General features: G+C 44.6%; 1 protein-coding gene across 1 annotated transcript in view; it reads right to left on the reverse strand.

The window, feature by feature from the left end:
* Positions 1-24,621, reverse strand: part of LOC142584156 (pancreatic lipase-related protein 2-like) — a 41,662-nt gene extending 17,041 nt beyond the window's left edge. The window contains exons 1-5 of the mRNA XM_075694328.1: positions 24,494-24,621; positions 16,106-16,158; positions 11,946-12,037; positions 4,665-4,802; positions 2,404-2,700 (exon numbers count right to left, since the gene is read on the reverse strand). Coding sequence (XP_075550443.1) covers positions 2,404-2,700; positions 4,665-4,802; positions 11,946-12,037; positions 16,106-16,130 — 552 coding nt within the window. The 5' untranslated portion in view covers positions 16,131-16,158; positions 24,494-24,621. The remainder of the gene's footprint in view (positions 1-2,403; positions 2,701-4,664; positions 4,803-11,945; positions 12,038-16,105; positions 16,159-24,493) is intronic.
* Positions 24,622-26,257: the final 1,636 nt, after the last annotated feature.

Here is a 26,257-nt window from a genome sequence, read left to right on the forward strand (position 1 = left end):
GGATGCCGTTATTGCAACGAACGTCGTCACCGCTGCAACGGGCGTTCCAAGTTCCTGTCAGACGACGCACGTTTGCGAACTTTGTGGGACATTTTACGCTTATCTGCCTGCGGCGCGGTGCACGTGCGTTGGAGTGATTAGTATTCTCTGTATTCACCGATTCCAGCTTGCGCGGCGCAGCCTCTTGTACGAGGTCGCATAGTAGTGGGCAGAAAGAGAAAAAATAAAGAAATTAAACGAAGGCAAGCAGGTTAGCATGGGCGGCATTCAGTTTGTTAAATAAGGAGGGGGGGGGGAGTAGGGATGGGATGAAGAACGGTACGTGGAGGAGAAAAGCAACACCCACGACATAAGTCTTCCAGTACACGTGTGGGATCAAGGCACGACGCCGCACCCAATCGATGAAACGCTCCCTCAGGAACAGAAGGAAAAAAAAAGAAAAGGGAAAAGAGAAGGGAGAAATAAAAATAAAAACATTAACAGCGTATTTAAAACCTTCCTAGTACGAGCCGACGAGGCTCCAGGCCGATTTTTAAGTGCCGGTCATCTAAACGTCCTGATGCAACGGGGAGTAAACTCTATAAATTAAACTAGGCGAACCAGCGTCAGGAATGCTGTTTCTTGGGCCAGTCGGAATTGCATTCTGGAAAGGGTTGAGCTTTCTAAACAGGGTCAACATGAAGGCAAACGGATACACTAACCGGAGCGCTCTAGCAACTGATTTTTTTATTGGAAATCCGCATCTTCATATATATGCATCACTTAACAGCCACGTGACGCTTCTTATCACACTGATGAATTTAAGAAGAAAATTTCCTTTTCTGATTGTCAGTGCTGCCTTTGCCACCGCAAAGTTCACAGATAACACTATCGGCAATTTCGGTGAGGACGCAATGGGCGTCCGTAAAAGCTTTGCGGCGGCAGGTAAAAGCACAAATGGAAGTCTTGAGCGGTTCTAGTCTTGAAGGGATACCAGTGGCAAAAAAGAGAGCTAAATAGTCTAGGCAGCACTGGATGTTGGTCTTGTTGGCACCTCTGACTGAACGTGGTGAGCGTAAACAAGGCGGGCGCAGAACGCGGACAGGAAGGTGCGCACCGTCTTGTTTTTCGTGCTCCTTTTTGTTTTGCCTTTTGCCCTCAGCGTGTTCATCAAGCTGGATGCGTGCAGATAACGCTTCGTGAATAGCAAATAGAAGACCCTTACCGAAAGCGAACGCTTAACGTATGTTACAAAATTAAGTTAATGATAAAGACGAATGAACTTGATAGCTTTTGAATTTGGGCTTGTTGGTTGTACATATTCTGATCTGAACAGCGCCGAGCAGGACGAGAACGAAATAATGCATACGCGTTACGCTGACTTCGAACTTCTATTTTAGTTCGAAATGAGCGCATATATGGAAAAACAGATAAAAAAAAACATAACAAGAGAAAGAGAGAGGAATGTGTTATCGTGCCCCTCCTGCCTTTTCTATATTAATTATTTGCTGGAAAGTGCCAGTGGCCTCATATAACAACGCTTGACGTACCCGAGCCACATATTTCACAAGCTTTCGAAATTTTCTTAATCAGTTGTTTGTGAGGTCTGCACAAAATTCTCGTATGATTAAAATCTGGGCCACAACAGCACTAGGACAGGAGTGAGGATCAACCGAGCGTAATTCTCTTCTGAGGTTAACTTCATGCTCATTAAACATTTAACACAACGTCCTGTTTGCCCAACATAGCGCTTTCCACACGACAGCGGACTGTGATTTGCAACACCACTGTAACGCTCATGTTGCCTGGGTGCGCCATGTGTTTTATCACGTAATCAGCAACGAGTTGATGGCTCATCACAGCTCATTGAAGAAGGAATAATCCGACTTCAATGCATTGTGATGACTGTGTCAATTCTTCAAAAGTGAGTCGATGGTTCGCGCAGAGTACGCTTGACGTGGATGGCGTATTTTCCACAAAATATCAATTGAAGGCCACCTCTAGCTTTATCACTTTTTTGGAGTTTAGCTAGTTTGAATTATGAGCTAAGGCAACCGCACCAAGTACCTCAACTTTCTTGCTTGTCAGTTGAGATAGCAAGTCTTGCTTTTTCCGATCTAAAGGATTCTCCGAAGGCGCAGTATCCATCCAATTGGTTAGGTTCTAATTATTGGCAAAACTGGTGCGCTGCCCGCATTTTATGGATCTTATAGAAAAAAAGCATGAAAGAGTGTTTAGCAGTCTCCCCTCTCTCTCCTTCCTTTTTACTTCCCATCTTCTGCCCACTATACTGATCGCCGTTAAGGTGTGAGCAGATCGCGCTATACAGTTACAGTGCGGTCAGGAGTAACTTCCCTCGCTACCGCTTAGTTTATTTTTAACAAACAACCAATGACGATGCTAGCGTACGGCGGGTGCACGTACCAGGTCCAGGAATGCGTCCTTGATGTCCTGCATCCAGCGAGCCTTGCTGCTCTCGAGGAAGCCGTGCACGATGAGCTTGAGTGGCTTGCGCTGTTCGAACTGGGCGAGGCGGCCGAGGCTCTTGCTGGGCCGGTAGTCGAGCTTGACGGGCGAGCGCCGGTTGGAGCGCGAGTAGAGCAGGAATTTGGTGTCCACAGACTCCGGATCGCTGGGGAACGAGGTCGGGTGTGTGAACCTGTCCCGGTTGCTGAAGCAGCCGACGAACTCGTAGCACACCTTGTCTTTCTGGTCGTCAAACTGCGATGGACGGTAGCGCTGGGCGTTAGTAAAATTGTGTCCTTTGCTGTCTGCTATCCTCTCTGCCTGTAATTTTACTGCCACCGGAAATGCGCCACGCAGAAAGAAAATAAAGGCGTGATAGAGATACGGTGGGTCACGGCGCAAATGCAACTTGGGTCCTGAGCTCCGATATGGGAGAAGGCAAGGAAGGAATGATTCGTTTGTGGGCGACGGTCAAGTCAATGGAAGAGAGGGTTTGCAGCGGGAAAGGTAACTCGCCTCCGTTCGTCGTTGCCTCACAGTAATTCATTTGCTTCTATCTGTAATACTGCAAACATTCTTTAAAAAAAGAGAAAGAAATGCTTCATATTTCGTCAACAAGAAATCGATACGGAAGACAAAAACTTGAAGGGCGCTTAAGCTTCGCCTTTAAAAGTGGAATGCAGTAGCTTTCAAAGATCCCTGACTGCTTCTCACGCTTCCAGGCAACTGTAGCTTACGTAACCGGAATGTTTGCCGGGAAACGCTGGCAGCGAAATCATCATCATCATCATCATAATAATAATCATCATCATCATCATCATCATAATAATAATAATAATAATAATAATAATAATAATAATAATAATAATAATAATAATAATAATAATAATAATAATAATAATAATAATAATAATAATCTTTTATGTCCATTACAGGGCGAAGCCCTCTCCCTGCAATCTCCAACTGGCATGGCAGATGCTTTCTGATGTCAGTGCGCAAGCACCAGAAAATAATAGTTAGCTTATAATTGTAATACATAATAGCGACTTAATGCCCACAGCACTGTTTGAATTGGTTTAAATTAAAAGTTGTGACTTTCAGTAAATCTATAGCATTGAGCAATTGCCTGAAAATCTTTGCCCTTTGCAGGGCGGAGGAGTACATTGCCAAATGGGACATAAGGTTTGCACCTTATGCTGAGTTGTATATGCGTGAATACGACAACGTCCACAGTTTTAAGAGTTCATGATGCATATTTAAAAAAGACAACATTTGTTGCGATTTTCATTTCTATATACTTGTTTTGCGTTCAGAATTACGTGGCGGTTTGCTGTCGCATAACTTTGAACGTTCCACGTCATTTCTTTTTTGGGAACAGGTCGAGAAAGTATAAAATGTATAACCATAAACCATTTGTGTTTCTTGCCTCTGGTAGCAGCACTGTATCTGGAGGGCTCTCTCGCACTGCAGTCTCTGCAGCTTGCTTGTTTTTGTTTTTAAGGCGAAAGCTTGAAGTGGATCGTTACAATGGCTTATACCCGAAAAAAGCGGCGTCTAGACCAGTGAGACAAAAGATATCATTATCAGGAATGTCTCATACCTCCGTAAGCAATCAAAGATGCAATGGTTGAATATGAATGAAGAAACGAAAGAATGAAAGAACGAAATCAAGAAATAAGGAACGAAAGAATGAACGAAAGAACAAAGAAAGTACAAAGAAAGGAAACAGAAACTAAGAGAGAACGAAAGAAAGAACGAAATAACCTTTAGGTAGTGTATTAGGTGCTCGCATGTGTCGTTGAGGAGGTCGACCTACAGCACCGTACATTTTCTTCACACTACGACTGGCTATATGTCTTGCAAGATGTCTCACTCCTCCTTTCGTATAACTTCATGCGCGACCACGTGTGCAGCAGGCTTTCGCCTTCACGTGTTACAGGAGTGTAACATGCTGCCAAATTTTTTCTTTCTTTGCCTCTTTTACCGGTTTTCGTGGTTGGTCGTACTCGGCAAGGAAAACATTTTCGTTCGTTCGTTCGTTCTATTCTATTTGCTTACATTGACGATCATTGTCAATAGTTACAGCACATTTTGTTTTAGAGAGAGAGCTCTGGCTCGCTCTACCAGCAACAGAATGGTATAGGAAACGCCCAGCGAAGTGCGTAATAACACCAGCGAGCTTTAAATACCAGGCTGCGGGTCTTTTGTCTGGAACTCACCTTGGGCAATAGCTTCTCGGCAAATTTCCCTGGAACAACTGAGTCGAAAACTTTACCCGTGGAGTCCAGGTAGCGGGCAGCGTCGCCAATTGGCGAGCTCGTAGACAGTTCGGAGTTCGATTGCGCGGAGGGTCGGAACTGCAGGCAGGCGATATGGAAAAATGCCATTAGAGAGCGATTTCGGGGATCATCACTGGCTTATAGAGTGTAGCTGCTTTGTGTACTCCGCGCGAAAGAAAACGAAAAATTTGCAAGAAAAATAAAGCTTCTGTCCTTTTCGAAGGCCACTGTGTGATTCCCAGCAAGTACTGTTCCCAATCGCTATATAGCTGTTAGGAGTCGTCATTTCTTTTCTGTTACTGGAGCAGAAAAGCCTATTAATGGGATTAGCCTTCTTTAGCAATTATACCCACTTTGCGGTATGTCTGTGTACAGGGTGTTTCACGTACGTAACTTGAACCGAGGATAAAAAAAAAAGTTGTTAACCGCAGTTGAATGAAACCGACGACCTATGGTCACGTGGTGCTTCTTAGAGTATCGTTTTTTATATTCCGCTTAATTAGTTAAGTCAGATCAATTATTCAAAAATTTAAATTTTCACTTTAAGGCCATGTGTGTTTCGTTACGTTGTAGAGTAGGTTCAGAAACGACCGATCCAATTTTCTGTGACAACGCACATGCTGCGTGGTGATATTTTTGTTTCCGGCGTTTAAAGAAAGCCTGCGAAAGATGAGCTAAGACCACGTGACTGCGCTCAGGCGCTATCGTATTGCAGTGCTCTCAATCGCGGTTCGTACGAAAGAACCGTGCGCGCGGACCGTGGCGAAGTGGGCGGCCGCGGCTGTAGGCATCAGCTTCACAGTGCGTTAGCATCTTTGGCGGTGGAACACGGGAAGGAAGCGCCGTCGTCCATGACATGGGAGAGGCTGGAAGCACGGTTGAGAGCTAGGGACTAGGGTGATTGCCTGGGCTAGTTGGTAATTCATGATAAACACGACGTACAGCGTGAAGGACAAGGACTGCGAGAGACGATAAACACAGCGCAGTGTTTGTCGTCTCTCGCAGTCCTTGTCCTTCGCGCTGTACGTCGTTTTTATCCCGGTTGAGAGCGCTGCAATACGATGGTGCATGAGCGCAGTCACGTGGTTTTATTCGAAATTTAGCGGGATCTCTTTAAACGCCGAAAAAAATTGCCATGCAGCATGTATGTTGCCACAAAAAATTGGATCGGTCTTTTCTGAAGCCCTTCTACAACACAACGAAACGCACTTGTCCCTAGAGGGAACGCAAACATTTTTCATAATTCATCTTAGTTAATTAACTAATTAGGCGGAATATGAAAGATACTTTAAGGAGCCCCACATGACGGCAAACAATATGTCATTGATTTCACCCAGCTGCGGTTAACCACTTTTTTGAACATCCTTGGTTCGAGTTACGTGAAACACCCTGTGTATAACCTCTTTCATCCAGTGACCCAAGTTGTATACTAGCTTGGGCCACTAAGTATGAGCTGGCTACTGTCCTGCCGAGCAGACAACATGGGTCAATGGGTGTGCGCGTAGAGGAAGGAAAACGTTAGGAGGGAGCATCGCGCAACGCAACTGAAGTCGAACCTGCTGTCCAGTACGGGATAGCACGTCAAATTGCGCGGTTGGTTTTAGTGTTCCCACTCAGCAGGCAGAGCCACGGCAGGGCTGCCGAACAAACGCGCGCCGAATAAAAACTACTGGCGTAGCTACGGGGAACCAAACGTCTCAGGAAATCTCGATTATTGCTCCATGATCTCGACGCAAGAGGTCACGTGTTGGGCCACCTCTGAGCAAACGTATGGGCTTCACGGAGCGTTCGCTTGCCAAAGTTGGCTGCGTGACGTAATGCTCTGTCCTAACCTTTTTATTCCTCCGAGGGTAAGCGCCTTAATGCCCAATTTGCTGCTGTTTGCGGTCTGGCCTAGTAGACAACTTTGGTTTATGTTTTACTGGGTATGTATCCGAACAGACAACTTCAGGTAACGCGTGTATGTGTAACTGGTATGTGCCCATTCTTGGCCAATCCCTCCAGGATGGATGTTCCAAGGTGGCACAAAGGGTATGTAGCCTTAAATATATTAAAGCGATAGCACCCCCTTCTATGTAAGACGCCTCCACATCGAGCGCGGCCGCTGGATGGAGAGCCATCGCAACGAAGTTGCTGCCAGGATACTAGGGATACTACGAAGTTTCAACCGGCATTGAGGTTGGCAGCGAAATTTCCATTTCGTGTGCCTGTGGTGGCAGTACGCTGTGTCGCTATATACTGTTGCAACGCTAATCGCATTAGCGTCGACATTCATCGTGAGATGGGTTCTGCCGGGCCGGCATTCTTTTTACCCTTCATGGGAACCCGTTTTGTACTTGCTTATTGAACAAGCTCATGACATCCCTGTTGAGTGTAACTTTTTGTAAGCTTTATCCGGTCAGGTTCCTGCTAGTTACAGAGTTACACTATTCTCCTTCTGCTTCATGTCAGTTTACGAGTACAAGGAATACGAAGAGCGGCAGTGAAGAAATGAAAGAGGCGCTGGGACCAGCACACGCCGTAAATGAGCTGCTCTCGACAGGGTAGTGCACCGACTGCACAGCCCGCCCTTTCACGCCCGTCCTAGCACGGGATTAGTGCTCTTTCTATAATGAGTTTGGCGCCCTGCAGCAGAGGGCACGTTTTGAGGCGCCTTCTTTATGAGAATGCGCTGCCAAATAATGGGAAATTCCGAGATTACTGCTGTCCACATGCTTTTTCTGATTCACCGACGGACGTGGCGGTGACGAAACGGCGGCCTCCGGCAGGCGGAGGGCGCGCACGCAGAGCACACCGTTCAGGCAAATGTGCTGGGAGCTGTACGCCCCCCATATTCACCATACCAGGTGCAAAATTAAAAAAAAAGAAAATGGCCTGTGGCAGATAGCGTAGTCCTAACCCTTGAGCTAAATTACTCGATGAGGTGGCCATTACTTTTACGAGAGGTCAAAATGCTTACCTAATGGAGTAATCATCACAATTACACTAAATCACGTTTAATTAACTTCAATTTCACAAAATATGTGCCGCAACGTAATTAAATAAGACATCAATAAGCGTACTTATGTTACTTATTCAATTAAGTATTTTGATTTCTCGTAGAAGTAATGGCCGCCTCATCGAGTAATTTAGCTCAAAGGTTAAAATTGTACTATCTGCCACAGTCAATTTCTTAAACAAAGAATTGGTGCAGCTTAAAAAAGAAAGGCTCCCTACATACATGCCGCTCTTATATCATTATTATTACTACTACTTGCATCCGTGGATTCGTTCACTTGAGTTTACTTGCTAAAGTCACAAAGACATTCGTTATCTTTTAATCTTTGCATTTTAAGCAGGTTTACGTTCTTGTATGAACGTAAACTCGATTGGGTTTCTTAAAGCGGTTAAAATACCACACGGCCGAAGCACTTGACATGTAGCAACGCGTAGGCGACCCAGCACAAAAGACAGAGATAAGCGATGTTATCCCTTAGAGGGTCAGGTAAAACAATAATCCAGTTAAAGTGATGTCTGGAAAGTAGCAGCAAAAGTAGTAGTAGCAGCAGCAGCAGCCGCTACTACTACTACTACTACTACTACTACTACTACTACTACTACTACTACTACTACTACTACTACTACTACTACTACTACTACTACTACTACTACTGCCACGGCGGCATTATTTATATGGATATAATAGCCTAAAAGGTAGGCTTGACGTGTCTAATTTTGTAGGTCGTTCACGCTAGCCTGTGGGCTCCGCTGGGCGTTGGCGCCTGTTGCCAGCCTATTCAAATGCGATTTTCAGGCTTCAGGCGCCTTTTAAACGCCTTGAATTGCGCCAGCCAAGTTCGTAAATTTCGTGACAATTTCTCAATGTGTAGCAGCGTTTTGTGTGGCGAAATGTACAAGACTTCTTACGCCGGCCGTTATGTCATTACAGTCGTGTGATCCTAACCTAACCTTTGAAAACTAAGGCAGCTAAAACGCACGCTTTCTACCTTTTATACCAGCATAGTGATCCATTGTTCGTGCGTCCAATGTTTTGTTACCGGCCAGAAATTCAGCATTTTAGCTTAGGGTCGGGCAAGGAATAGCAAGAAAAAAAAGTGAAGGGAGAAGGGAGGTAACACTTATTCACAAAGGGCTTGAAAGTGCGTCGGTAGGTAAGCCACACAAGCATACACAGGGGAACAACGAAAAAGCACACATAGACCAGCACACACATGCACGCATACGTTACGACCTCTCGGGCATCTCGTTTCTTCGACGTCTGAAAAGGAAAACTAAGCGCGAAACAAGGGGAGCAAGGAAGGTTTGCCACACCGCTCGCAGCGTTCTCGTGGGCAGGAACGACAGGCGACGAATGGAGCGAAACGCTTTACCCTGAACAGAACAAAAGACAGCAGGACAACAGATGTGTTATCAACAGGACAACAGACAAGTTACAAACAGGACAAACACAGGCACAACATACAGGTGACGAGTGGGTTACAAATGGGGGGGGGGGGGGGGTATACACAGAGAGCACCTCGTGCAGGGGGTTCACGCACGAGGCAGCGTCCCGGGTGCGATGGATGCGATAGACGCTTGCAATGGCTGGTGTCGAAACCCTGGCGCGCCCGCACGCGCTGACACAAGCCAGCACCACCAGGGTCTGCGATTATCCTACTGCGGGTGTCACGTGCATTGTGCGTGGCTACTGGGCATAAACAATAAAATTCCTTGGGCTAAGAAAGCAGCGGGAACAGGCGATAAAACCGCGCGATATTTCGCGACGTTAATTGAAGAACACGTACAGGTTTGTACGCTACCTGATGTCGCCCATTTTTTTCTTGCGTAAGCTGCAAGACAAAGACAACAGAAAGGCCCATTTCATACCCACACAACGCCTTTCTGTTGTCCTTGCCGTTCAGCTTGCTCTACAATAAAATAGGAGATGCCGTGCCGACAAGCCCCTATAGCTACCCTCATCGACCTGATGTCGCTCGACTTGTTCCCTATTATCGCTAAAGGATTTGCGTACTACGGCTTCAGTGTTATTGACTTATAAGCTCGAAAATATTTTTTGAACAATGACATCTGAGGAAAAACCGAATACATGACATATGTGCTTTTCGTATCTGCTGAAGCTGATTGAGTCGGTCTGTATCGACGCGGTCTGGCTAAAGTCTTGTACAAATTTCGGTTGTTTTCTTTTAGTACATGCTAACGACAATGTGCGGATACTTCCGTTCAGAGTTCAATAAATTATTATTACTAAATCTTTTGTGAAAAGTACGCAAGTTACTTGCAGCCTTAAGAAGAGCTGTTGGTGTGCGTCGAGATGGGGTTCTTGTACTGCTGGTGCTTCAATGTTCTGAAGGATGACGGCGATGGTTCACCACTCTATAGAACACTGAAGGGCTAATGATACAATAGGAGCCCTTGCTATATGGTTCGTAGTCAGAACTGAACATACGTTTAGCGACCTGCATTGCCAGGCGTTGAAAGATAGTCACTCTTGACGAGTGTTCAGCGGCTCATTCAGCTAATAGGAGCTCATCAAACTTTTTGTCTAAGGGATTCTAATGGTGCCCAACTGACTGATTTAAATGCGTTTGTGGTCGAGTGGCTTGCGGCGTGAACGGCACAAAATGCATTAAACTCATTACCATGCAAGATAAGATACAGCTGTGTCGCTTCAATGTGGAGTATATGATTTCGTTTTGCGTGAAACGATTACTTGAGGGCTGCTTTCAAATGACATTGACAGCAAGCATAAAATGTTATCATACGAACTTGAAGGTTTAAGCTGGCTACCGTGGCGTGGGTTCTACGAGAGGCTTCGATAATAAAGTGGGTCGATGGTGCAGAATCGCGCTTCTTTAAAATCAGCTGTTGTGAACTGATCTGGAAGATAGGACAGGCTTTATTAGCGATGCCAGAACCTCAATTGGAGGACAAAGGCCTTCAACCTCAAGGTATCTGAAGTCTTATTTCACCTCGGGACACATTATGAGGAGGAAAAAAGCGAGAGTTTGTTAGAGGACTTGGGGTACAGAAACTGAGAGCCTGGGTGTGCAAGCTGCAAGGAAACACATGGTCCGCAGGGTCGCAAGCTTGACCACTTTGCTTGAAAGCGGTGGCCACGCTGCAAAAGAAGTCGCATTTTGTCAATTTCGCATGTTCACTGATTTCAATATAACTTGCGCGTAAGTAGTACAGTGGTCACGAGAAAAGGCCCTTCCTCGTGCGACTTTCAGGATCGAATAGTTTGTGTGGACGACAATTAACGAAGCCAGGGCCTAAGTGCACGCAAGGGGCCTTCTCTACACCTATGACTAGGTTGCTATGGGAGCTACGTCTACATATTCACAATATTTTTGCTCTCTACAGAGTCTGTGCTTAGCGGTTTCGGACGGAATACAAAGTGTTTAATATTATCAACACTGTCGTAAACAAAGAGAGAGAGAGAGAGAAAAGAATGTGCTATGTTAAATTTGATTTCACAGCTTTGTGAGTATCATTGTGAGAGATAAGCGAAAAAAAAACCCCAATTATACAAGAGTAGTGACCCTATTTAGTCATCCCGTATCTACTCAACTAGCATGTGTGCCTGATGGGCCATCTGAACTGGAGCATACCTACGATATAGCAGACGAGAGTTATAAGCGTAACCCGTTCAGCCTTGAACGATATGAAGGTATCCGGCCGCCGCGTGCATCTAGTCAGACTAACACGTCCTTTGTAATCCTGCTGTGACTACCTTTCTAGTCAAGGTCAAGAGCCGCGAGAAAGAATAAAGAATGCGCAAGATAGGCTAATGTATTTTTGTCAATTTCTGCCAAGTATAATCCGTGTCTCAGTAGCTAACCCACTTAATGTGATCACCTTCAAATCGCTTCGACTGTACGTACCTTAAAATCGTTAATGATGGCAACGCCCCCGCACGCTCTTAACAGTTCTGAGCTCTTTACGCCACTGCTTTCTTCTATTCAGTCTTATTTGTATTTTTAGGAGCAACGATTGAGCTGTCTTAGGCAGCAGAACGCAGCTTATAGAGCTGAGAAATGTTAACGAGGTGCCTACGCGTGGGTGATGGCATCTATATGAGTTCTGCGTTTTGTTTAGTTTTGTGCGCTACGTAGCGCTGTTTAACATGTGTCATTATAATGTGCCGTCCTTTGTGAACTTAATGTCGGTGTGGAAAGACGCGCTTCAAGCGGTGATGACCGGGGCGTCTCGGAGCCGTACCAAGGCGCCAAGTCCAAACGACGACTCTTGCTGGGGTGCAGCGTCCACCAGCAGCACGCCCGCGGAGAGAGAAGCCGCCAGGAGCGCGAACGCTGTTTGCGGTGCAGGAGAATACGAGGAATAAAAGAAAGAGAGACCAGGAGGCCACATTAAAATTTTTCCATGAAAACTGCTGTGTGATGGCACAATCACTCACGATTAGTGAGCAAATTAAAAAAGAAAGAAAAGAAACGTGACTACAAGAAACGTATCTAAGTCCACGGGATATGTAACACATCACTTGCTTTAAAGATGAGCGAGCATTGTCTATGCACATCACCAATCGGTTAAACCGCTTCGATTTTCGCCATTCCTTGAATTGATTCTCTATGATGCATCTTCAGTTAGAGGTACACCCTGGGCGCAGCTGTGCTCAGATTGATAATAATTCACACGGGTGTTGAAGTTACGAGGCGTGCTCTGGGAGGAGGAGGGGGGGGGGGGCGCTCGAGAACGCGCTCAAGACTGTCACCATTAACTAACGGGAAGGCGCGCGACGTAAAGACACATGTTACATCCGCAGGACCACGCATTTTGTTTGGCTCACGCCAGCTACACAGCGAGCTTCCGTTCTTGTGTCATATTGTGAAACGGAGTATGCAAATCTGCCGTGTCACACATGCCCTAAAGTAGTATTGGGGACTTAGCGAGCTCGCCAGAATAACTTACAAGAGGCATTGTCACAGTAGCGGAACATCGTAATGTACGAACAACACATGTCCGACATGTGTTCGTGTCGCGAGTTTATTAACTCTAAGCTTGCGCCACCAAGTTTTTATTCAAACCTATTCATTGATGCGATAATTGCTCGCTGCCATTAGCCATTATTTCCACGTTTCATTTTCTTTTTGCACTCGTCGTAAGACGCCTAGCCCCTAGAATGTAACTTGTTGGTCAATATCACCTTTGTGGCAAAGATGCGTGGAAAAGTCACATTTTGCCATGTAGTTTTACTTTCAGCGATCACTACACCCAACGAAGCACAGGGATGCTTAGCCTTAGAATAGGCTCCATCTTTACATGAGGTGATATCGCTACTTGCGTCGACTAAACTTACAAGAAGGTATTTGAACGTTGCGGTTGAAAAATCCACCTATCTCGCTCACAATGGAACGGAGTCTACGCTGTAATACGGCGCATCTCGCTTAATCAGGGCCTTGTTGTCAATGAGGAAAGAGAATGATACACTGTATCCGCTGCCGGGTGCCATGTAGAAGCAGCTTCCGCCTTTCTATAGGGTGTGCGCGCATATCTTAACAAACCTTCCTATAGGCGGGAAGCTGCCGTTCTCCATCTTCATGATATCGATCCAAAATCATGCAAGGTTTACTGCTCGAGTCCCCAGTCAATAGAAAAAGCGGAACGCATACAACAGATCGGACGGTTTATTTTCTGGTATTATGAAACAGACTAAACAGAAGGCAAACATCCAGTGCTTCAAAGCAGCTTTCGTTTTCCAGTGCCTAATTTTCCCTTCTACCGGTGTAGAACGCTGCAGGAAACCAAAGCATCAACGTTTTCGAGCATTCGAGGCTTCCCACTCAGATATTGCATTTACTCTGGAGTTTCGCTTGAGTTTTTGAAGGACGCTGTCTGTTTATAATGCATCTTTAAATGTCTTTAGAGGTAAGTGCTTCATGCTAATGAAGTTTTGCGCCCGGCTTGTTCTAAGGCTGACATTTCAAAAACAAGAATGTGCATATGTATTGTCAGGGTCCTTCAATAGAAAGTATTGAAGGACCCTGGTATTGTTCTTTAAAATATATCAACATTTCGCTCGCTGAAGCGTTCGTAAAGCTTCGTACTGCCACAAAAAAAAAAAAAATTACCGTCGATTACTCCCCTATGAAAAATTTCAGCGCAGCTCTATACGTGTTTTCATTTCGCGATATACTGGCTAGCGCGAACAATCTGTCTCGTGCGGCGCGTTGCAAGCGAGCGAACTGTGGCGCGACTGCCTCGCTCATCAGAAGATCGTGAGGGGCAGCGCGTGGTGCGCGTCACCAGCGGCGGGTCTGCGTAGCACCAGTTTCCCGCGCGCATGTCACTGAAGGGGCAGCTCTCATTGGTCTCCACCGTTCGCAGCTTGTGCCTTTCATTTCGCGCTCCGCGTTCGCTCTTTCATCCTTCGCTGTTGTGCTCGTTTGCTTGGTTACGCCGATGCCGACGCTCGCCGCAGGAAAGGGCGCCTAAAAGCTGCGCTGTAGAATTGAAATGTGACCACCGGGGCGTGTGCTCAAAGTATAATTGATGATACTGTGTGTAATGTCGGTCAGTCATCACCAGACGGACACGCACATACAGTTTGCCTGCGAAATGCGAGAATGCCCGACCATACTGTGATAGTTTTGCTCCTTTTTTACAGCGGAGCTGTCTTAGGCTAGTTTCCAACGTTTCGTGATGTGCGTAGGCAAAAACGATGGCAGCGCCTATAGATTTAAAACAGCTTGAGCATAAGGCAAAATCGTATCAGCGTATGTGTCTCAGCTGTGTTTGAGGCCAGATGTGTCAAAAGCGGTGATGGATGATGGATGATAGTTTTACGCGTTGCGATTTACGCAAACAATGACAGCGCGGTCATTGCGCCCTAACGGGCGAGAGCCTTGCCGTTGAATGTGCCGACGCGTGCGCCGTATACAGATGGGGACGGAATCGCTGTCACCACCAGTAGACGTTCATCCCGCAACGTCAAAGAGGGACCTTGAAGACTTTATAATCGACACATTTGGGTGGATCCTCCCGGTGGACCCCAATTCCATCCTCATGGTGGATGATTTTTAACGTCGATGTGTCTGGTCCCGACGGAAAGTGGTTCTTGGCGTTTCCCTTTGGAAGGTTCGGCCTTCAACGTTGCACCAAGACCAATGTCTCTACGACGCGCCATCGGTCGTGCATAGACCTAACGTTCGCTAAGAACATCTTCAGTGTCGTCAGAGAGCCCATGGCCGTCTATCGTAGTGACCATATAGCCATAGTTTACGTGGTCCCGAGATAAACGTAAATTCAAATAAACATGGCAACGTACATATTTGCGTTATATTGTTTCGTTGTTTATTTTATTTTCTTTGTAGTTATATACAGCTCCCCTGGTCATCCACCTTTTTCAATTTTTCTTTCTTTAGATTAGAAATCGAGAAAACGGAAGTGAACGTAAACAAGCAAAACTATCGCAGTTGGGCGAACACAAGCTCCGCTTTTCACATTTCTATTTTTTTTTGCCGATATCATCTAGTTGCGTGCTATAATTTGAGATAATTAAATGACATTGTAGTAAAAGGTTTGGTTAGGCATGCAAAAAAAAAAAGGAAATGGAAATTCTGCTAACAACGCCTTAAGTTTATTTTCGCAGATTGTTGGGGAAAGTTATGCACTGTCGAGTGGGTGAGCGAGCGGGGCTTGAAGGGAACCTGTTCCCGGCTACTCCGTTTTACGCGGGTGGGAACTTGGAAGGGAACGGTAGTTTGTCTACATATGCCACAAGCTAAATTTGGAAAGATATGCCAAAACAAAAGCTAGCCACGTTTATGAAAAATGTTTTCATGAGTCTACAAAGTACGAATGCCATTTCTGAGCATCTCCGTGATAGGAAATCTGCAGGGATATGATGGATTCGGAATGAGCGGGACAAAGATAATTGAAGATCTCTGGAAGGTGCCTTCGTCCTGCAGTGAATTTAAACAGGTTGATGATGAAGTAGTGACGCAACATTCTGGACACTATGTTTGCCAGTTTTTTCAACATAAATTTGCGTTGAACACATTGTTCGAGTTACACCACAACCTTCCGGCTTTACGACGACGTCACTATGGTAAGTTCTTAGCGAGGTGGCTTATGTCCCCCAAGAACTGTCACACTTGTTGAGCATGTTCAGTTACCATGTCACGTGGCAATAAGTTTAACAATACAGTATGCACGGCATTTACATCACAAATCTACGTAGAGCACGTTGCCGGTCTCGAGGCATGGAAGGCTGCACATTAGCTGCAACCACCTGACATTCCTCGACGCACATTAAAATGTAGGCGTTCTACTACTTCGTATCTTGTGTCTTGGTCCCCGTCACATAGTTCGGGAACGGGAGGGAGAGGGTGGGGAGATATGTAAGGTAGAGGTGTACTCACCGTAATATTGACAGCGTTTCGCCATGGTTCCAGTTAGGGGAAGACAAAGCAGCCTGTGAGAAGAAGCAGAATCAGAAGAAAGCCTGAGAGTACTTTCCAAACATGAATTCCATTTGTGATCAAGAGAAGGCCTAAGTCGAGGCTTTGCAGTAGGAGGAGTCGACTGCATCGAACTATTGACCTGTGCTGCTATAAACGGTTTACAGTGGTTAGTTTGCGGAGCTCAAAAGAGATGCCGCTATTGGCTCCGACGCCACACGGCACCTTCTGAGTGCAGCCGAATGCCTGAATCGCTGCGAAGATGAGTGGGCTTCGTTACGCTATAACTATGGACTGTATGGGGTAAGATATTTCACATATAAAGCAAAGTGTTGCGTTGTACACCTGAAGAAGTATCATATGACACTATGCTATATCAGTGTACCCTGCAGTATCAATAATAGGCAAGGCGAGTTTGCATGTTCTGCGGACAGTGTCTTTTAGCGAATAAATGATTGTATGTTATCAATGAATGGGTATTTTTACAAATTAGGTAATTAAGCTTTCAAAAAGAGATGTTCAGCTCAGATATGAAAGCGGTATAAATATTTACGAGCTCGAGTGAGCTATGGACGATTGAGCGTCCTTTTGCACACGTCTGATATTACGGCACTCTCGTGCTTCTTTAACGAAGATTTCGGGTCCGCTCATGCGTCTTTTGTTAACAGGAGGAGGCTATTGAATCGTACGTACGTGTAATCGCAGTGGACTGGCGCATGCAGTTTTTCGATTTTGTGGCAAGTAGGAATTAAAAAGGTGTTGTTTCACTGGAAATTTTGTTCTGAGCAGATAAAGCATAAGCAAATATCCTTAACCGACTGTAGTTTCGTTGAAGCAGAAAACACCAAGGAAAATTTTTTGTTATATCTTTCTTTTTTTCCTAATCGCCCATTCGGTGACGAATAAGCTAATGTAACAACAGCTTATGGCTAAAGAGGCTGACCGTCATGCATATATAGCTCTGACTGTTCTCGAAGCTTATGCATCTTCGGGTACTGTCAGTCGTTTGCATGTTCGGAACAACAATGGTTGCGAGAGGCAGTGGACACAACAGAGATGGATTTTTAATGGTACTGAAAACAATTACATCGACCGACTGCTCGCACTCGACCACGGTCACGAGAGATTACACAGTAGTGAGGTGGTAAGAGCTATCTCCCCATTGCGAGCAAATAGAAAAAAAAAAGAACTAAGGGCCATATAGGGTATCGCTTCATCGGAGGAGGCACACACGCCCACTTGGATTATTCGCGCACCGTCAACAGGGCAAAATAAGGCTCTGCGTAAATTGACGCCTCCACCGACGTTGTTTGCGCTTTCTGCAGAAAGCGCTGCATCACTGACGAATAGTAATTCACACGTAAAAGAGAAAAGCCAGCGCTTTGCTGCATTTTTCCAGCACGTCGTGCGCGATATCGAGAAGGGGAAGCCAGACGGCGCCCAATGGCGCCGCGGACACGTGTTCAAATATGGCAGCGCCCACGAAGCGGCGCTGCAGACGATCTGTGGAGCTCAAAACAAGATCGTTGCACGGAATGGCTAACTGAGGGGAAAAAAAAAAGACGCGCTTGTTCTGGCATTCTGACAGAAAGCTTGAAGGGCACCGGCAAGAACGTAATAGCGAGGAGCACTTCTAACGAGTGACTTGCATGCGCATATCGGGTAGAAATGAAGAACCTGAAAATTTGTATGCAAGGCAGCAAGCAGAGCGCCGCTCGAGGACGCTAGAAAAGAAACGCGCGCTTCGATGGGAAAGCAGCTGACATACTCATGGGGCATCGTCCCGTTTAGTGAACGTGCGTCATCGGAACATAGCCAAAGGTTTACTATTATTATCAAATATATGCGTCATTGCGGCCTAAAAGCGTAGCTTTTCTTTTCGCGCTCCGTGTCACTTAATTGGCTTATTTAGGAACGGAAAAAGAAAGAAAGAGAGGGCAAAAATACGAAGCTTTAACTCGGGGGCTCCTATCTGAGCACATTGGAACGCAGAACTCTTATTTATCAGCAACCACAGCATAAAATTTGATGACATTTGTAGCATTTAAGAGGAAAAGTTGGTATGTAGTGACTGTTTGAGGCGGAATTTTCATTTAGACCGTTAATTGCTTAATAACAAAATGGTTGAAAAACACAAAATGTGATAAAAGATAACAAAACTATCAATGTTATCAATTCTGTCGCTCAGCAATGGAACATGACATAGAAGTTCTGTCAGTTGCATTTAATAATAGATCTGAAGCGGACAAAAGTTATGTATTATACACCGCTCTGAAATGTACAACTAATTTGGGAGTAGAACTCTTGCAAAACCTTCGTAAACGTTGCAAGAATTTCGCGTTGGCTGTGAATTATTATACCAAATTTATTCGCTTTAGGTGCTCGAACTGATTCACCGTACAGAAACACGATATCTATTTGTGGTACAGAATTACAGATTTGTAAACTTCATGCTTTTTTTCTCAGTCTAACCAATTTGCGACAATTTTCATAAGACATACAGGCCCTAAATCGAAATTATGCTTACTACTGTCACTAAAATTTATATCTGCAATGCAACAAATTGTATTAAAATGGTTCAGGGTTATCTCATGAAAGCATTTTTGCGATTTGCATGTGTTTGAATAAACGACATCAGAGTTCGGCTTGAGCTGAAGCTTCCTTGAAGAGCAAACTTTAGCTTCGCCTCTCTGGGGCTCGGGGCCAAGGCCAGATTCGGGCGCAACAGCGGTGGCACTCGTTTCGAATCCCGGTAACGCCAGGAACCCACCGGTTTTTTAATGGGTAAAGATGTACCCCTACCTGGTGCTCGCGCCTACTTGTGGGATTTCATATATATATATATATATATATATATATATATATATATATATATATATATATATGTATATCAGGCCCCTCGGTTAACCTCCTTTTTTCTCGTTTATATATATATATATATATATATATATATATATATATATATATATATATATATATATATATATATATATATATATATATATATATATATATATATAAACGAGAAAAAAAGGAGGTTAACCGAGGGGCCCGATTTTTATTAGTCATATCATGAGAAGCCAACAAACATTGACACCAAGGACAACATAGGGGAGATTACTTATGCTTAATAAATGCAGGAATGAAACGATAAATTAATGGAAAAAATGTGGATGAAAAAAACAACTTGCCGAAGGTGGGAACCGAACCCACAACCTTCGTATTTTGCGTGTGAAGCTCCACCGATTGAGCTTGGGTATTTATGTTTCCCATTAGAACCCTGGGAGTGTTAGCCAGTGCCACCACTCACAGACCTTGGCGGCGGACGTGGAACGTCCTTTTTGCCGCAGGCGTCACGAGAACGTGATCTTGGAAAGAAAAGGAAGCTCAAGCAGAGAAGATGACGATTATCGTTGTGGGAAAAGATAAGCCCCAAAGGGTGCAAACGTCTTTTTAAAAAGTGTATGGTGCATCCCTCGCAGCGCAAAACTCAAGAAGGACCCCTCATCGTCGAACTGGGCATTAATGCTTTCGCATTCACAACTCATAAGTGCTTAGCTGTCCTCGGAATTCTTGATTGAATGCTAAACGAATTATCGTCCACAGTCATCGTGAGATGGGTTCTGCCGCAATATTTTAAATACAGGTATAAATGACAATTCCTTTTAAAGTCGAACTTTGTCCCATCACAATGACATATTAACATTTAGCTATAGTATGCACATCGTATACAGGGTGTTCTTCTTATACAATACAGATTAAAAAAAAAAGCTATGGTCGTGAGACATCTGCCGTCTTCGCATAGGAGCGGGACAGCGATGCAGGAATTCCTTTTCGCTGCTTAAGTTACTCTGAGAAGACTAATTAAAAATGTTAATATTTTTTATTATTATCTTCAGGGCAGTTGTTTATATGGCAAACTTGCGCGGTTTCACAATTTATTGCATAACCACATTTTTTTTTAATACCCAGAAAATCGCGCGTGAAGTGAGGTATTCATAATGGCAATTGAAGGTCAAATACGGGCACAAACCAAGCTGAGCGCGTCCCGATGTGCGTCAGACGGCAACGCCCCGCAAAGAAGCGCGGGGCGAAGTTTGAACGACAGCATGACGCGGCAAGAGCCTCGTACTATTCTTGGGACGCCTATTCCCCGCACCCTTTCATTACGTAAGTCTTCGGCGAGCGCAAGCCGCTGCTGAAGTCATGTGGACAGAGTACATCCTTGAACGCATATCAATTACATTGCAATGTCGCCTGTTCTTTGAGCATAGATAAGGAGAAAACAAGCAATGAGCGCCGTTTACACACTTGCCATATATTTACTTGTACCCCGTCATTTGTGGTATACATAGAACCATCTCTGCACGACAAAAAGCAATGGTTTGTTTGAACGTTCACGATTTTGCAGTCGCAGGATATTCGGCGACGGTCGAACTATGTGCCACATAAGTGTTCGCAACCTCTAAACCACACGCTTCTATAGTTTAGTTATGACAGCAAAAGATAAATACCTCGGAAAGTGGATGGGAAAACGGCGCCGCGGTAGCTCGATTGGTAAGAGCATCGCACGCGTTATGCGATGACGTGGGATTCGTTCCCCGCCTGCGGCCAGCTGTTTTTTCATCCACTTTCATTTCCATTAATTTGTAATTTCTTTATTTCAATGAGCAAGCACAAGTAATTTCCCCTATGTTGTCCTTGGTGTCAGTGTTTGTTGGCTTCTCATATGATTAATAAAAATCGGGTGCCTCGGTTCTCTTTCTTCTCGTATATATATATATATATATATATATATATATATATATATATATATATATATATAAACGAGAAGAGAGGGGGTTAACCGAGGGGCCCGATTTTTATTAGTCGTATCATAAGAAGCCACAAACACTGACACCAAGGACAACATAGCGGAAATCACCTGTGCTTAATAAATGAAATAAACAAAACGATAAATTAATGGAAATGAAAGGGGAGGAAAAAGCAACTTGCCGCAGGAGGGGAACGATCCCACAACCTTCGCATCTCGCGTGCGATGCTCTAGCAATTCAGCTACCGGGATGCCGTCTCGCCATCCACTTTCTTGGGCATTTGTTTCCTAGTCGAACCCTGGGAGCGTTAGGTTGCGGGATCGTTCTCCACCTGCACCAAGTTTAAAAAAAAATTAAATTATGGGGTTTTACTTGTCAAAACCACTTTCTGATCATGAGGCACGCCGTAGTAGAGGACTCCGGAAATTTCGACCACCTGGGTTCGTTTAACGTGCACCTAAATGTAAGTACACGGGTGTTTTCGCATTTCGCCCCCATCGAAAGGCGGCCGCCGTGGCCAGGAAGTTTTTTCATCAACTTTTATTTCCATTAATTTATCGTTTCCTTATTTCATTTATTAAGCACAAGTAATTTCCCCTATGTTGTCCTTGGTGTCAGTGTTTATTGGTTTCTTATGATATGACTAATAAATATCGGGCCCCTCGGTTAACCCCCTTTCTTCTCGTTTATTACATAACGAGGGTCTCGAATCCGGCAACATTGATTTCTTCAGGTGGCATGTGTGGGTTTATTGAGCGGTTGCCTTCACTCAAAAAAGATCACGTTCTCGTGACACCTGCGACAGAAAGGATATTCCACATCCGCCACCAAGGTCTGTGAGTGGTGGCGCTGGCTAACACTCCCAGGGTTCTACTAGGAAACATAAATACCCAAGAATGTGGATGGGGAAACGGTGCCGCGGTAGCTCAATTGGTAGAGCATCGCACGCGAAATGCGAAGGTTTTGGGATCGTTCCCCACCTGCGGCAAGTTGTTTTTTCATGCAGAAGGATAGAAAGTTGGGCGAGTTGGTACGGTAAAATGATCTGATATATATATATATATATATATATATATATATATATATAAGTGATGATTGCAAATACTGCAGCATATGAGCATGACAAGGTCTAAAGATATGAGTTAAACATATCGAGAGGTAGGGAAGCCAAAAACCAAACAACAAAAGACAGTGCTTGAGATTAACACGCGTGCTGAGAAGATATTGAAATTCGCTGTCTAACGGAGGTATTGATGCGTGGCTTAGTGCTAGTTTCTCCTAATCTTTTAATGTGAAATGCCTCGATTATTTTTCGTGTGGTTTGGCATTAGTGTCTTGAAATAATTTTTGTCTCTTCAAACAAAGGTTTACAACCGCTTATACGGCAGGTGTGTTAATATCAGACTAAAAGAACACAAACAGTCACTTAACAACCCTAATGCTTCACATCTAGCGTCGGATTGTTTCAATCGCGCCGTGCTTACGTTTATTTAGACACTTCAATCCCCTGTGTCGATGAATAAGAAGTTCCTCATGCAGATTTTGAAAGGTCATCTTTTTTTCTTATTAAAAGGAAAATAAAAGAAATAGATGTAGTCACCCTATAACCGGTGACGGCTACTCCTTTTAGCATAGCGGAAACAACAACATAAAAATATACGTAGTAAGAAAATGAAAAGAAACCACGTCTTATGGCCAGAAATTCACAGCACACAGTCCTACACGCCCGCGAACATATAAATATAGAAGGCAAGGACAAGTCGCAGCACAATGAGTTAGTAAACAAAGTCACAAACAGTCACAAGCGGACAGGATATGGACTGGGATGAGCATGTAAACAGATGAGCATACACAGAATACACATGAGTGTAACACGCAATATACTAGCGCTAATAATTACAAATAATAGAAGAAAGTTGTAGTTACATCTTGTGACTATCCAGTTCGATATGTAGTACTTAATTGTTAGTTATGGCAGTGTCTTCGTGAAAATGTTCGAGTGCGTTCAGTGATTTCCGCTGTGCTATTTTCTATGGCTATGGGCCCAGCAATGTTGCGAGTGGGAGAAGTCGGTGAGGATCAATGCAGTGTAGCTCTTGTTCAGGCTGCCGTCATTGCGTCGCGTATACGGGGCATTCGAGGAGTAGATGGCGAACATCCTCATGGTCGTGGCCACACGAACAAGCCGGGGAAGGAGCCCGTTTTATGCGATATAGGAAATCTTTGGTGTATGCTGATCCAAGGCGCAGTCCATGAATTAGTATCTCGGTACTTTTCGAAAGTTCTACATCCAGCTGGTAATTCAGTTGAGGGTCCACTTCGTAAAGAATCGATTCCTTAGTATTTTCATTGAACCAGGTTGACATACCATAAGTCCTTCTTCAGTACTCTTAATCTGCATTGCGTGTCCATTGGGGATAAAGGAATGAGTTGAATTTCTGCATCTTTATGGGCCGACTTTACCAACGAGTTCGCTAATTCGTTGCCTGCTATACCAGCATGCCCCGGGACCAACTGTGATGTCACTTCAATGTTTTCTTTCAATAGCCTGAGTTAAACTGTTCAGTACGGCGTTTGTTATTCGTGCGTGTAGTTGGCTATCATCAACATTTTCAAGACATACTGAAGCCGATAAGGAGCCCGTACAAATTACCCACTTTTTTTTGGTGTCTCAAATGTTTTGATAAAATAAGTGGCTTGGAGAATTGCCTCTAATTACGCTTTTGTTGGTGACGACGTTTTATAAGCAAACAAGCAAAATGCTTGCGAGAGCTAAAAGCTACTATCAGGAAGTCTCCCACGTGTTGTCATCGCGAGGCACCTTTTGCAAACCGGCCTCGCAAAGTTTAAACGTATCTTTTTTCACCTGATTTATGCGGCCAGGGAAATTTGGCAGAACTTGTCCGCTCATGTTCGGGCATTTACGGATCAAAATAACAGATCGCTCAGCCTTCGTAATTAAGCCAGGGGCCGTCGTGCTCCCCAGAGCACAAGCTTCGCTCTCTACCCGAGGTTCGAGTGACTGAGAGCGAAGTTTCTTCACTGGGGGTTCTGGCCCGTTACGCTGCACACTTATGTGAGCTGCGGCTCGCGCAATTGTCTGAGCTGCCTGTCTTTCCTTCATTGTGTACGGAAGTTGTGCCGCACCGCATGATCAGGAAGAAGAGGGAGACGGGATTAGCAAGAAGTGCGTACGTGCGGAGCACCGCAGTTGCGACTACTTAGTTATGTTCCCAAAAGACTGAGCGACGGTTCCTTGCTGTGAGTACTAGCATAATTTCTTTTTTGAAAAATCCACATAACCGATGGGCCGAAGTGCAAAGTAACTCCGGGCTGCGATATGTGGCGCTGGAATTAACGCTTGAACGTGAGCTTTTTTTTTTCTCCTTCATTCTACGTTGCTAATCCACATCCAGCGCATTACTATCGTTACAGAAGAAAATGAGATTAACGCATAGTCTGGGGATAAAAAAGCGAAATGGTTTGTTGTGGGTAGAAGTGTATAAAAAGAGACAGCGGGGCAGGAGCCGCTTACCTATGGAGACGATGTGGTCCCCGCGGTGACGAAGACCGAGTGTCCGGCTATACTGACAGATACGCGCGCTTTGATTCGCCTACTCCGTGTCCTCGGCGATCGCTCTTTGACTTTGCCTTTTCCCTCTCCCCGTGTCTTACGGCGCGGAGTCTGTCGCCCTCGCTACGATATTTTCTAACTCTCTGTCTTTTTTTCTTTTTTTCTGTCCCTTCCGACTCGAAGGGCAGCCTGCCGAAGCTGAGGCCAGATTACTTCATACCGGCTTAGTTTCCTCCTATCTGCGAGCGGTTGAGGAAAGATTAGAATGCGGCAGCTTTCCCAAAGCGGGCGAGGATGTGCGTGCATTGGGCACTCCTGGGAGGGGCGTACTGCGCTTTCTCGCAAGCCGCGTGGCCCCCGAGGCCAGATCTAAGATGGCCCCAACAAGTGACGCCGATCGATTGGGAGAATGAGAGAAAAATAAGAAGAAAAAAAAAAGAGAGGAGGTAATAACACCTCCGCATTCGTGTTTTTCAGGGACGATTACGTGTACCGCTAGATGGTTAGAGATATCCGCTTATTCACCTGACATTGCTACGTAGTTGGCAAGCGCTAACCAACGAGGCCTGCAGTCCTTGAATTTCCTTAGGTGCTCTAGTTTCTTCTATCCAATGTTACCGCTTAGGTTGTTCCATGGGTATTTTTTTTCCCACTATAAGTGCGCACTAAGCTACCAATGTTTGCCAAATTGCGCAGACATGTGCTGTGCGAAGAAAGTAATTTTCTGGCTCGTTTCGTTGGTTTAGATTGCTCTGGTGCACATGAAAATTAGAAATGCTTTCATTAGGTGAACACAAGACCTGTCTGAAAGATGTTTGTTGCGCTTAGAAAGAAAAAAAATAGTAGATTACTTGCGATTGATGGGGGGTGATTTGCGTTCTCGGTCCCAAAATTATATTATAAATATTGTTAATATCGCAGCATTAGGAAAAATATAAACACCAAGCTTACGCCTATGTATAAACATCGCGCCGTAAACAGATGCCACAATTCTTCCTACTGCATCTGATGGAACGTTCAGAAGGGATAATATCGACGCAGTATTATTTTGAAGTGCAGGCGTGAAAGACACTGGCGAGCGAGGAAATGGCGAGCACAAAAGGCGGCCTTCTTGCTGCCCTTTTGTGTTTCGTTGTCCAATTAAAGTCATGAATCCCTGTCGATCAAATCACTCACCTTTCTGTCAACATATTCATTTACAGTACATGCAAGGCCGCTGCTACGGTTACGCCAGTCCTTGAATCGCATTCCCTATCTACGAGCGTTTTGCATAGTCACATGTGATATATCAACTTTGTCAGCCTTACATACTTTTCCTCACATTTCTTTTAAAACGGAGCTTGATTTGGAAACTTGATGTATATGGGTGCCTTTTCTTAGAGTATCTTCAAATTTTGTTACTATGACGGAAAAAAGAAATTAAGGTATAAACAAAGCAATTTGCTTACAGAACTCACGGGAGCATGCATTTTTGTTATTGTTAAACGCAAGCCACAGTTTTCTTTCAAATCGGCTCAGTAGTTACCTAATGACACAACTTCTGCATTTAACATTCGTTTCAATAGGGCAGGCAAAAGCGTACGCAAAAATTGTTCATATTTCATTTGTTTTTGGTGCAACGAAATCACGCGGTATACGGCAATCATCGCCACATTTAAAACTCTCAAATTAAAACCTTTCACATTAGCAAATACGCTGACATAGTTCATTGTTCAACCAATCTAT

Source organism: Dermacentor variabilis, chromosome 1 (assembly GCF_050947875.1).
Source record: "Dermacentor variabilis isolate Ectoservices chromosome 1, ASM5094787v1, whole genome shotgun sequence".
NCBI lineage: Eukaryota > Metazoa > Arthropoda > Arachnida > Ixodida > Ixodidae > Dermacentor > Dermacentor variabilis.